Below are 12,500 nucleotides of genomic sequence, written 5' to 3' on the forward strand. Positions count from 1 at the left end.
ATCTCCTCTACCACCCCCCCCTCACCTGCAGCTCAGAGGCGGACATGGAGTCTGCTTCTGCCTGGGCCAGCAGCTGCCTCTTCTGCAAAACAGTGGAGTGAAGGCGGCCCAGGGTGTGTCCCAGGGTCGGGTCCAGTGCTGCGACGTCCCCCAGTCCGAGCGACCACTCCTCGCTCACCAACCACTTGTACACACACTCGTGCAAACCGAGGTCCAGCTACGGGGAAAGTGTAGTTAGGTTAGGGTGAGTTTAAGGGTGTTTTGGGGTTTGTGGGTAAGTTTAGGTGTGTTTAAGAGTGTTTGGAGAAGGTGTGGTTAGATTAAGATGTGTTTAAGGGTGTTTAAGGGTGTTTTGGGTGTGTGTGGTTAGGTTAGGGTGAGTTTAAGGGTGTTTTGGGGTTTCTGGGTAAGTTTAGGTGTGTTTAAGAGTGTTTGGAGAAAGTGTGGTTAGATTAAGGTGTGTTTAAGGCTGTTTTAGGGGGTGTAGTTAGGTTAGGGTGAGTTTAAGGGTGTTTTGGGGGATGTGGTTAGGTTAGGGTGTGTTTAAGGGTGGTTTGCAAGGTGTGGTTAGGTTTGGGTGTGTTTAAGGGTGTTTCTAGGGTGTTTGGGTGTTATAGGCTGTTTTTGGGTGTTTTTTGAGTGTTTTTGTGGTTTACGGGTGTTTTTTAGTTCGTAGTAGTAGTAGTGGTAGTAGTTAGGTTAGTTTAAGTGGTAGGAATAGTAATAGTAGTAGTTTAGTTAAGTTAGGTTTGGTTAGGTTAGGTTAGGCTAGTTTAGGTGGTAGAAATAACAGTAATAGTAGTAAATTTAGTTAAATTAGCTTAGATTGAGTTAAATTTCTCTGTAAAAATGAAAAACTGATCACAAAATCCCAACCTGACCTGACCTGACCTGACCCGACCTGACCCGACACTCACCATCCGGGAATCCATGACAGCCTTCGCCATGAACTTCCCCAGGAACCTGAACTTTGACCTGAGCTTGGCCAGGTGCGCATTCTTCATATTCCGCGGCACTGGCATGGGGTAGAGGCCGGCACTGGCGTCCATGTACTGCACCACCTTGGACGGCACCCCTGCACCCCCTGCCGCAGCCTCCCGGTGGTGGTGGTGGTGGTGGTGATGGTGGTGGTGGTGGTGGCGACGAGGCGGCTGTGGCAGAGGGACCTGTGGCGTCTCAACAGTTGACACAGTGACAGTGTTTCCTCGCCACAGTTCAAGATCAGCTTTCTGTAGCTCCCTGGAGACGAGCGCGTAGAACTCCAAGGTCGGTCCGAGTCCCGTTCCGACCTCGTTCTCGTACTGTATCTCCAGGACGGCCCTCGACGACGCCAGCTCCTCCATGACAGCCTCAGCTTGGCGTAGGATGTCGTCGCGAGATACGGTTCGTTTTCTCTTCTCCAGCCGAGGTGTGACGCGCTCGCTGCTGTCCACGCCACTTAGCTCTGGGGACGAGTCTAAGAGGCGCTGCAGGGCTCGGTCGCGGTCAAATGACACTGCGTAGAAGAGCAACTGGCGGGTCTCGAAGGGGAACAGGAATGGGCTGTGATCGGAGAGAGGGAGAGGGAGAGAGAGAGAGATGGGAGCATTAGATTAGGTTTGGTTCATATCCTAACTTAACCTAACTCAACCTAACCTAACTTGACCTGACCTAACCTGAACACCTCACACACACACACTAACACAGATCCCAAAACCCCAGAAATACACCTAAATACACCCTTAAAATACCTTTAAGTACCCCCAAATCACCCCAAGAACCCACATATACGCCTCAAAACACCTAAAATACACCAAAAAAACCACAAACACACCCTAAACACCCAAAATACCTAAATTAACACCCATAATACACCCAAACACTAACAATACCCTTAAAACACCCAAAAACACCCAAAAAAAACACCCAAAAACACCAAAAAATACCAAAAAACACACAAAAAAAAACAAAAAACTCCCCAAAACACCCCCACAACCCCCAAGTACACCCCAGGACACCCCAGCACCCACTCACCATGCATAAGCGATCTGTGGTAGCCAGGATGGAACGTTGCCAGTCATTATCACCAGCGGGTCTTGCAGTTGTCGATTTGCTTTTGCCGTTAACTTCAAATTGGTGAACTCTGCGGTGGGGAGAGGGGGAGGATACGTAGCTGGGGAGTAGAGGGAGCCGTAGTGCCGGTTGAGGGAGTGTAGGATCCGCAGGAGTGCCAGGACCTCAAGGCTAGGGTCTCCCACAGTGACGCTGGCTGGCAAGACTGGGCTGAGGTGGTGCTCCAGAATGTTGCTACTGGTGGTGCCCATGATGCTGCCTTCTGGGGAGATTTGGGGTGTTAATGGGGGTGTAGGGGGTGTGCGGGGGTGCTGGGGTAGGGTACGGGGTGTTTGGGAGTGCGTGTGAGGTGTTTTTTGTGTGTTTGGGGGTGTGGGTGTGTGTTGGGGTGCGTGTGTGGGTGTGTGTGGGTGTGTGTGGGGGTGTTTGGGTGTGTGTGGCAGTGTTTGAGAGGGTGTAGCAGTGTTTGGGAGGGTGTAGCAGTGTTTAGGAGGGTGTAGCAGTGTTTGGGAGGATGTAGCAGTGTTTGGGAAGGTGTAGCAGTGTTTGGAAAGGTGTAGCAGTGTTTGGGAGGGTGTAGTAGTGTTTGGGAAGGTGTAGCAGTGTTTGGAAGGGTGTGGCAGTGTTTGGGAGTGTTCATGCTTGTACAGTAAAATCCCTCTCATCCGGCATTGGAGTATCCGGCAGCTTCAAGTACCCGGCACATTTTTCCCTGAGCCTTAAAATCAATAAAAAATCAATGTGTACTCATAAAATTGATTAAAATTCCCACGCGAGGCATACTTTGTCCCCTCGCCACCAGAGCGCACTGCTTCGCGCCACCCGCGGCCCACTGCACTGTGTTTACTCGGTGACTCAGTCCTGCGTGTGCACTGTTTATCGCCTGACGCCTTCATCATGCCTCAAGTTGTAGAAAAGAGGAAGCGTGTTGTGCTTACACTTAAGCAGCCAATCAGAACAGCTGATGTTTGTTATGGTAAGATGCGTGAGTGTAGGGAGGTGATTGTGGACATAATTTCACTTCTATTCAAACATCCGGCAATATTCAAGCATCCGGCACGTCTGCGGTCCCATTGATGCCAGATAAGAGGGATTTTACTGTACATAGCAATGATAAAATACACACAAATAGATAAAAACAGAGAGAGAGAGAGAGAGAGAGAGAGACACACAGACACACACACATACTCACCAGCCACCAGTGCCCCGGCCTTCTTCTTGGGGCTAGTTTTTGAGGTTCCTGACTTGCCTTTCCTTCCCCCTGACTGTCTTGGCTGCTCCTCCTCCTGCACTGGCCTGAGAGAGAGAGAGAGGGAGAATGACAACCCTTAAAACCCTAAAAGAACCTACACCCCAAAAATGTCCCTATATCCCCTAAAATACCCTAAAAACAGAAAAAAAACACGAAAATATCCCTTAAATTTCTCAAAACATCCCAAAAACATTCTTAGAAACCCAAAAATACCCTTAAACACACCAAAACATCCCTTAAAACCCAAAAATATCCCAAAAATATCCTTAAACACACAAACATCCCTTAAAACCCCAAAAAACATTCTTAGAACACCAAAAATACCCTTAAACACACCAAAACACCCTTACAACCCCAAAAATACCCTTAAACACACCCAAACACCCCTAAAACACCCCAAACACTCCTTAAAACACCCAAACACCTGTAAAAACACCCAAAAAACACCCTTACAATCCCAAAAATACCCTTAAACACACCCAAACACCCTAAAACACCCCAAAACAAGCCTTATAACACCTAAAAACCCTTTAAAACACCCCCAAAACACCCCCCCACACACACCTGTAGTAGATGGTGTGTGTCTGCAGCCAGATAGCCGAGTGGGACACAGGCGTCTCAGAGTCAGTGTCGGCCTCGGAGGCGGAGGCGTCAGTGGGGGTCGAGTGTTGACGAATGGCTTGATACACAGTCATGTTGTAGGGTAGGACTGCCTCCCCCATCAGGAACTGTAGCTTGTGGCTGGACGAGCTCTGGTTCACTGACACTGCCGCCTGTACGAGAGAGAGAGAGAGAGAGAGAGAGAGAGAGAGAGAGAGAGAGAGAGAGAGAGAGAGAGAGAGAGAGAGAGAGAGAGAGAGAGAGAGAGAGAGAGAGAGAGAGAGTTAATCTTTAAAAAAGCACAAAATTATCACAAAACACTCTTAAAATCAACAAAAATGCCTTGAAATACCCTTAAAAGACCCTTAAACACCCCTTAAATCAATAAAAAACACCTTACAACATCCAAAAAAATACTTAAAATACCCTTAATCACCCTTAAATCAATTGTAACACCTTAAAACACCAAAAAAAACACTTAAAATACTCTTAAATTATCTTAAAACACCCTAAATCACCCTTAAATCAACAAAAACACAACACCCCCAAAAAATACCCTTAAAAACCCTTAAAAGACCTTTAAATAGCCTAAATCACCCTTAAATCAATAAAAATGTCTTAAAAACGCCCAAAATGCACATATGATACCCTTAAGAGACCCTAAAACACCCTTAAATCAACAAAAAATACTTTAAAACACCAAAAAACACCCTTAATACTCCCTAAAACACTTAAAACACCCTAGCACATCCCAATTCACCTTTAAACCAACAAAAAGTCCCTAAAAAACCCTAAAAAACTACCCCTAAAAATATCCCTAAGCACTAAAATCACCCTTGCTGACCCTTAAAAGTCCCAAAACACCCTTAAACACCTCAAAAACACCCTGAAACACCCAAAATCACTTAAATAATCCCAAAAAACACCTAAAAAAAAACACTCTATACCCTAACAAGCACCCCAAAACCACCCTAACTCCCCCAAAGCACCCACCAGTGTGTCATCGATGTCCTCGTCTGAATTATCCTCGTCTGAATTGTCGTCGTCCTCGTCCCTAAGCCGTCCGTAGCCTCGGATAACAAGGTACCGCTCCACAGCCTGCACTAGAGCCAGGGGATCCACCTTGACTGGGCCCCCACGCCACTGCCGCAGCCTGGAGCAGTCTGGGTGCCTCTGCAGGTTACACTGGTAGAGGGAGAGAGAGAGAGAGCAGTTAGGTTAGGCTTAAAGAATAAAATAATAAAATGAACATCAATTTTAATGTTTGGGTAGGTTAGGGTGGGTTTGTTAGGGTTCTGTGGGTGATAGGGTGCCTTAGGGGTGTTTCAGGGCTGTGTGGGTGGGGTACTGGTGTTTCTGGGGTGTTTTTAGGGTGTTATGGGTGTTTTAGGGGTGTTTTAAGTGAATGAGTGGGGAGAAAGTGTGTTTTTTGGGGTGTTTGGGGAATAAAGGTGTTTTAAGTGTGTGTGTGTGTGTGTGTGTGTGTGTGTGTGTGTGTGTGTGTGTGTGTGTGTGTGTGTGTGTGTGTGTGTGTGTGTGTGTGTGTGTGTGTGTGTGTGAGAAATAAGGGTGTTTTTAGGGTTTGGGTGGAAAATAAGGGTATTTTAAGGTGTTTTAAGTGTTTGGGTGAGAAATAAGGGTGTTTTAGGGTGTTTTAAGTGTCTAGGTGGGTCTCTCTCTCTCTCTCTCTCTCTCTCTCTCTCTCTCTCTCTCTCTCTCTCTCTCTCTCTCTCTCACCTTGAGCTGGTGTGTGTTGAAGAATTTAATGGCAGAGGTGGAGGTGCCCCGCCCAGCGCCTGGCAGGGCAGTACCGGGCAGGTCGTGAACTTTGACCGGGAACTGCTCCAACTGGTTCACGCAGCCGTTCAGTTTGGTCACCAGGCCGCTAAACAGTGCAATGTGCCCTGTGTCGACTGTGCCCACGCTCAATGCACTCAGCTGTATTGAGGGGGGGCAGGTTAGGTTAGGTTAGGTTAAGGGGTGTTTTTGTGTGTTTTTGGGGTGTTTAAGGGTCTTTTGGTGTGTTTTGGTGTGTTTTGGGGTGTTTAATGGTGTTTTTGGGGTGTTTTGAGGTGTTTAAGGGTGTTTTTGGTGTTTTTCTGGGTGTTTTGTGGTTAAATAGTGAGTTTAAGGGTGTTTTGGGGTGTATGGGTGTGTTTTTTTGACGTGTTTGGATAGGTATGCTCTCTCTCTCTCTCTCTCTCTCTCTCTCACACACACACACACACATACACACACACACACAGACTTACAGGACAGCCCAGGAAAACATGGAGGAAATTTCGTAATCTGGTCGTGCGCGGGGTGGCGGTCACAGAGCCCCCTGCCCCGCCAGCCCCACCGTTCTCTGCCCCGCCCCCAGAGGCCCCTAGGTGCGCCCCGTCCTGTGTGTCCGGGGCAGTGAGGTAGGAGAGGAGACATCGAACGAGCCCTGAGTGAATGACTTCAAAAGGGCTAATGTCACTTTCTGTCACAATGCTGCTGACTTCTTGGAGTGCTGGTACTGCTTGTCCAGGCTGTGTGGGGGGAGAGTGGGGGGTTAGAGGGGTGTGGGGGGGTTGTGGGAAGGCTGTCAGGGGTTGGGAGAGGCCGGGAAGGGCTTAGGTTGGCTGGGAGAGGCTTGCAAAGGGAGATATGTTTGGGGTATCTTGGGGAGTGTTTATGGCGCAAATGTGAGTTTCTGGGGTGTTTGGTGGGTATGAGGGTGTTATGAGGCTGTGGGGGGGGTTGTGGGAGGGGTGTCAGGGTGTGGGAGAGGCTGGGAGGGGCTGGGAGATGCTGGGAAAGCCTTGATCTGGGAAGACTGCGGGTTTTGGAAGGTGTGTTGAAGTGAGTCCTAGGGTGATCTTGGGGTGTTTGGGAACAATGGTGGTGTTATTGGGGAGAATGAGGTGTTAGGGGGCTGTGGGGGATTGTGGGAGGGGTGTCAGGGTGTGGGAGAGGCTGGGGAATGGTTGAAAGGCTGAAAAAACTAGAAATATATGAAGTTTTACCAGAAATACAGATAAAATAATTACTATTATTACTACTATTGTGTGTCTGCGGTTCTGGGGAGGGCTAGGAGAGGCAAAAGGAGGCTAGAAAAGACTTAATAAACTTGAAATATAATGAAAAATCTATTCTTCCTCCTATTACTACTACTACTACTACTATTACTGTGTATCTGAGGTTCTGCGGAGGGCTAGGAGAGGCAAAATGAGGCTAGAAAACTTAATAAACTAGAAATATAATGAAAAATCTATTCTTCCTCCTCCTGTTACTACTACTACTACTACTACTACAGCCTCACCTCCTGCTACTACTACTACTACTACAGCCTCACCTCCTACTACTACTACTACTACAGCAGCCTCACCTCCTACTACTACTACTACTACTACAACCTCACCTCCTACTACTACTACTACTACAACCTCACCTCCTACTACTACTACTACTACAGCCTCACCTCCTACTACTACTACTACTACAGCCTCACCTCCTACTACTACTACTACTACTACTACAGCCTCACCTCCTACTACTACTACTACTACAGCCTCACCTCCTGCTCCAGCTGCTGTGTTGCTGCGATGAGCCTGTTGAGCACACTAAGGGCAGGATGAGTAGGGCCCTGAAGTTCAGTGGTGAAGTACTGCTGGTTCAGACGCTGTGCCTGCTCTCGGATCCACACCCTGATGATCTCCTTATTGTTGTGGGCCCCTCCTCCACCTCCTCCGCCTCCGCCACCTCCGCTGCTGCTGCTCGGACCCCCGCTGCTGCTGCTGCTGCTGCTGCTGGTGCTGCTGCTGCTGCTGCTGCTGCTGCTACTGCCACCGCCGATGTTGTTTGTTATTTTGTCCTGTTTGTGTGTTTGTTTGTTTGTTTGTTTGTGGGTAAGGGTTAATATACAGATTAATAAATATTTTGAAGGGTAAATAAATGAATAAATCTGTAAATGAATAGACAAATTAACTAAAAACATATAAAACACTCCTATATTATCCTAAAATGACCAAAAACACCTAAAATGCCTTCCAACTACTTAAAAATGACCTAAAACTCCCAAAAATACCCCAGATCACCCCTAAACTTTAAAATCATCCTGAAAAATACCTAAAATCACCCTAAAATTTGCCCTTAAACACCTAAAAACACTCCAAAAACACACCCACAATACCAAAATACTTAAAACACCCTAAAACACAAAAAATACACCCAAAAACACCTAAAAACACCTAAAATACACCCTAAATACAACCAGCCTCACCCTAACCTAACGTCACCCACCTTAGCAGCAGTGGGTGAATCATGCGAGGTGGCGGTGGTGGTTGAATTGCAACGACCCCACCTAGAGGGGTTAAGGTTAGCCAGGAATGACCCCTTGCCACCACCACCGCCACCACTGCCCCCCCCACCACCCCCACCGGCAGCGCTGGTGGGGGTGGTGGTGGTGGTAGTGGTGGCGGTGGTGGTGGTTGTGGTGGTGGTGGTGGTGGTGCTGTGGTGTGTGGTGAGGGAAGCAGTGGATACAAGTTTGCTTCGGTTTGTCATTCCTCGCCAGGTCTCCCGCCCCCCACCAAGCCCTGCGTCTGGTGGGAGAGGGAGGGTGAGGGAGGGAGGAGGAGGAGGAGGAGGAGGAGGAGGAGGAGGAGGAGGAGGAGGAGGAGGAGGAGGAGGAGGAGTAGGAGAGGTGAGAGAGAGAGAGGGGGGGAGGGAAAAGAACAAGAGATTTTATGTTAGAATATCAAATGGCATACACACACACACACACACACACACACACACACACACACACACACACACACACACATCCATGACACCCCAAACACCTTGCAAACACCCCACACACACCCCAAACACCTTGCAAACACCCCACACACACCCCAAACACACTCACTTTTCATGAAGAAGTCAGAGAAGGAGGAGGAGCCAGAGGAGGAGGATGACCCGGCAGCACCAGCCGAGTCCTCTTGCCTGGTCTTCCTCCAAGGACCTGTTCTGATACGAGCGGTCCTCCTCCTCTTCAGGACATCGTAGAGCCTCATCTGGGAAGGACTATGACCCCGGTCCTCCTCCTGGCCAGGCGGCGCGGGCAGGTTTAAACTCGCGGTTCCACTTTCGAGACAGTTCCCGTTGAATGCGCGGCCAGCCAAGAGGGGACTTGATGTGAATCCAGTGGCTCTCCCGGTCCCTATGGAGGGCTCGGGGCTGCTCCACCGGGCCGTAGGGACTCCTAGGGTCGCGTCGGGGTCACACAGACGCTTGATCTGGTGCATGACCCCCTCACGACGGAAATAAACGGCAAATATTTCAGGGAGTTTTGCCATGAGGATCTCCGCCATCTGAACTGCACCGACTATAATTTTCAGGTCCAGGGACGACAGCATGGTGGCCAGGTGGGACGACACGCTCTGTAGGGAGGCATGGACCGTTAGGTGGAAGGCTGTGTGGCTGGATGGATGGCTGAGGGAATAGATGTATGAATTGGCAAGAGGTGTGGTGTAGGTCCAGGTGGATTGGGTGGTAGTTGGGTGGAAGGGAGAGGCTCAACTGGAAGAGATACACAGAAATACACCCAAACATGCCTAAAACACCCCAACACCCTCCCAAAACTCCCCAAAACACACACAAACCACTCCAAAATCTCCCCAAAACACACCTAAAATCCAAAAAACATCCTAAAAATTCCCAAAACACACCTAAGACACCAAACCTCCCCAAAAAAAACACAAACACCCCTAAATTCCCCACTCAACACCCCAAACCTTCCCAAAAACACCCCCAATTCACTACTCAACACCCCAAAACCTTGCAGAAACACCCTTAAACACCCCAAACCCTTCCAAAACACCCTTAAACACCCCCAAAACACCCTTAAACACCCCCAGTTCACCACTCAACACCCCAAAACCTTGCAGAAACACCCTTAAACACCCCAAACCCTTCCAAAACACCCTTAAACACCCCCAAAACACCCTTAAACACCCCTAATTCACCACTCAACACCCCAAAACCTTGCAGAAACACCCTTAAACACCCCAAACCCTTCCAAAACACCCTTAAACACCCCCAATTCACCACTCAACACCCGAAAACCTTGCAGAAACACCCTTAAACACCCTTAAACACCCCCAAAACACCCTTAAACACCCCCAAAACACCCTTACAAAGCCTCACCTGACTTTTAAGAACCTGCTTTAGGAGATCTGGGCTTGAAAACTGAATCATTCTTAGCAAGGCTCGAAGACACTTATAGCGCACAGCAGGGCCGGCCGAAGAGCTGTACACCTCATATAGAAGGCTGAACAGGGATCGAATGAGGGTTGACGCCAGATCTGAGTCCTCCTGCAGACACTGGGCCCTTGCATCTGCTGCCTGGGGGAAGAGGAAGAGGAGGTAGTAGCGATGGTGGTGAAGGTGGTGGTGGTGGTGTGTTTTTGGGTGTTTTTGGGGAAGAAAGACATAACTGTACTTAAATACAGTCAAAATGCTTTCTAAATATTCCTAAAATATCTGTAAATACCCTGAAATGCATCCAAACACCCTAAAACACACCCAAACACCCTAAAAAATCCCTGAATATCTTAAAACACCCCTAAACACACCCAGACATCCCAAAACACACCTAAACAGACCCAAACCCCCTAAAAAACACCCCAAAAACACCCTAAAACACACCTAAACACACCCAAAATTCCCTAAAACACCCCAAAACACACCCAAAATATCCCAAGACATCCCAAAACACCTAAAAACACACAAAAACCCTCAAAACACACCCAAAACACCTTCCACCATACCCAAACACACCCCAAAACTCCCTAAAACACATCCAAACACCCCAAAAACACCCTTAAAACACAATAAACCCAAATATCAAACCTTTTAAGACCCCATAAACTATACCAACCTCTTCCTGAACCCCAATAAACGCCAATAAACGCCCAAACACTGCCCTGTACACAAAATTCTCGTCTTATCACCCTCTGAACCAAAAACACCCTTAAAACACAAATAAACCCAAATATCTCGCCTTTTAAGACCCATTAACTATACCAACCTCTTCCTGAACCCCAATAAACGCCAATAAACGCCCAAACACTGCCCTGTACACAAAATTCTCGTCTTATCACCCTCTGAACACGTCCCCACACCTTCCCCAGCCCCTCCCCAGCCCTCCCTAGCCCACATACCTGAGTACTGGCAAGAACCACACTGCCTGCCAAGTTAGCTGGGACAAGGCGGCGCTGTACAGCCCTCATCGTTCCAGAATTGTCGTCAATCTGCTGCATCGAATGAAAATCGATTGTAAATGATGAACCTTGGACGCAAAGGCTGACCTCGTCCTCTCCCGACTGGTGCGAGTGCTGTAGGGGTGCGAGGGGTTACGGTGGTTAAGTGGGGTGTACTGGGGGGTGTCGGGGGAGGTTTGGAGGGGGGTTTAAGGGGAAATGGTGTGGTTTTTGGGTGTTTTGGGGTGAGAAAGGGTGTTTTTTGTGGTGCGTGGGTGTGAAAGGGTGTTTTTTTGGGGTATTTTGGGATGTGAAAGCGTGCTTTTTGGGTATTTTGAGGTGTGAAAGGGTATTTTTGGGGTGTTTTAGAGCGTTTTGGGGTGTTTTTAGGTATTTGGGTGTGTTCTGGGACGTGAAGGGCAGTTTTGTGTGTTTTTTTTGGGTATTTGAGTCTTTATACAGGTGTGTTTTGAGTGTTTGGGTGTGTTTTGAGGTGTTTTTGGGGTAATTTGTGCATTTTTTCAAGCATAAACTCATTAAATCTACTTCTACCATGATTACTTTCTCTAAACCCAACCTGACTTCACCCAACCCAGCCCGACCCGACCTGACCTGACCCACACGCACCTCAATGATCCTGGAGTCACTGGGAGAGTAGTTCAGCCAAGTGGTGCGGTCGACTTGCCACTGCCAGGTCACGGAATCCTGCGCGCTGCCTGTAGGTCGCTGGAGAGCCCCGTCGATGGCAAATATTCCATCACTAGGCAGGGTCGGCATCAGCTCTCCAATCAGGCAGGTTATTTCATACAGCTCTTGGGGGCTGCGGGACACTAGTTCAACCTATGGGGGCAGTTTGGGTTAGGTTAGGTATCTCTCTACAAGCATAAACGCAATTACAGTTCGATTACGTTAAAATTTCACGAATGTCTGAACCAATTCTCTTTCTCTTTCAGTCCTAAACCAATGCCAGCCACCCTCTCCCTCTCCCTCTCTCTCTCTCTCTCCCACGTACCTGTTCGCCGGGTGGGTCAGTGGAGTTGGTGAGGAGATAACAAAGGGTGTGTGCGATGTTGTTTTTTAGCAGCTCAACAGCCAAATGAGGACAGTTGCTGCACATTAAAGACAGCATTCGCACCACCATAATAAAAGTGCCGCTGCTTAGCACAGGGGGCGACATCACCAGCTGCGAAGAGGGCATGAATTAGTGGTGCTGCGGGGATGTGTTGGGGGTGTATAGCTGCGGTCTGAGGGGTGTAAGGGCTGAGAGGGGCTGAGAAAATGGAATTATTACACACAAACAAACCAAAAACTCTCTCTCTCTCTCTCTCTCTCTCTCTCTCTCTCACCAGCTGCTGTGTGTTGGAGAGGAGACTGTGACCTGC

At 48.5% G+C, this 12,500-nt stretch overlaps 1 protein-coding gene across 7 annotated transcripts in view; it reads right to left on the bottom strand.

Moving 5' to 3' along the window:
• Window positions 1-12,500, bottom strand: part of LOC135095377 (E3 ubiquitin-protein ligase TRIP12-like) — a 32,063-nt gene that overhangs the window by 6,087 nt on the left and 13,476 nt on the right. For 3 of the 7 annotated variants that reach the window (XM_063996163.1, XM_063996162.1, XM_063996159.1), the window contains exons 13-28: window positions 12,465-12,500; window positions 12,131-12,301; window positions 11,746-11,958; window positions 11,080-11,253; window positions 10,064-10,261; window positions 8,784-9,297; window positions 8,174-8,475; window positions 7,449-7,745; window positions 6,157-6,420; window positions 5,642-5,842; window positions 4,898-5,089; window positions 3,869-4,077; window positions 3,245-3,348; window positions 2,014-2,314; window positions 918-1,542; window positions 26-217 (exon numbers count right to left, since the gene is read on the bottom strand). The exon at window positions 12,465-12,500 is cut by the window's right edge and continues 90 nt beyond it. In XM_063996163.1, coding sequence (XP_063852233.1) covers window positions 26-217; window positions 918-1,542; window positions 2,014-2,314; window positions 3,245-3,348; window positions 3,869-4,077; window positions 4,898-5,089; window positions 5,642-5,842; window positions 6,157-6,420; window positions 7,449-7,745; window positions 8,174-8,475; window positions 8,784-9,297; window positions 10,064-10,261; window positions 11,080-11,253; window positions 11,746-11,958; window positions 12,131-12,301; window positions 12,465-12,500 — 3,993 coding nt within the window. The remainder of the gene's footprint in view (window positions 1-25; window positions 218-917; window positions 1,543-2,013; window positions 2,315-3,244; window positions 3,349-3,868; window positions 4,078-4,897; window positions 5,090-5,641; window positions 5,843-6,156; window positions 6,421-7,448; window positions 7,746-8,173; window positions 8,476-8,783; window positions 9,298-10,063; window positions 10,262-11,079; window positions 11,254-11,745; window positions 11,959-12,130; window positions 12,302-12,464) is intronic. The other 4 variants (XM_063996166.1, XM_063996165.1, XM_063996161.1 and 1 more) reach the window with 4 other exon arrangements.

This window comes from Scylla paramamosain, chromosome 49 (assembly GCF_035594125.1).
Source record: "Scylla paramamosain isolate STU-SP2022 chromosome 49, ASM3559412v1, whole genome shotgun sequence".
NCBI lineage: Eukaryota > Metazoa > Arthropoda > Malacostraca > Decapoda > Portunidae > Scylla > Scylla paramamosain.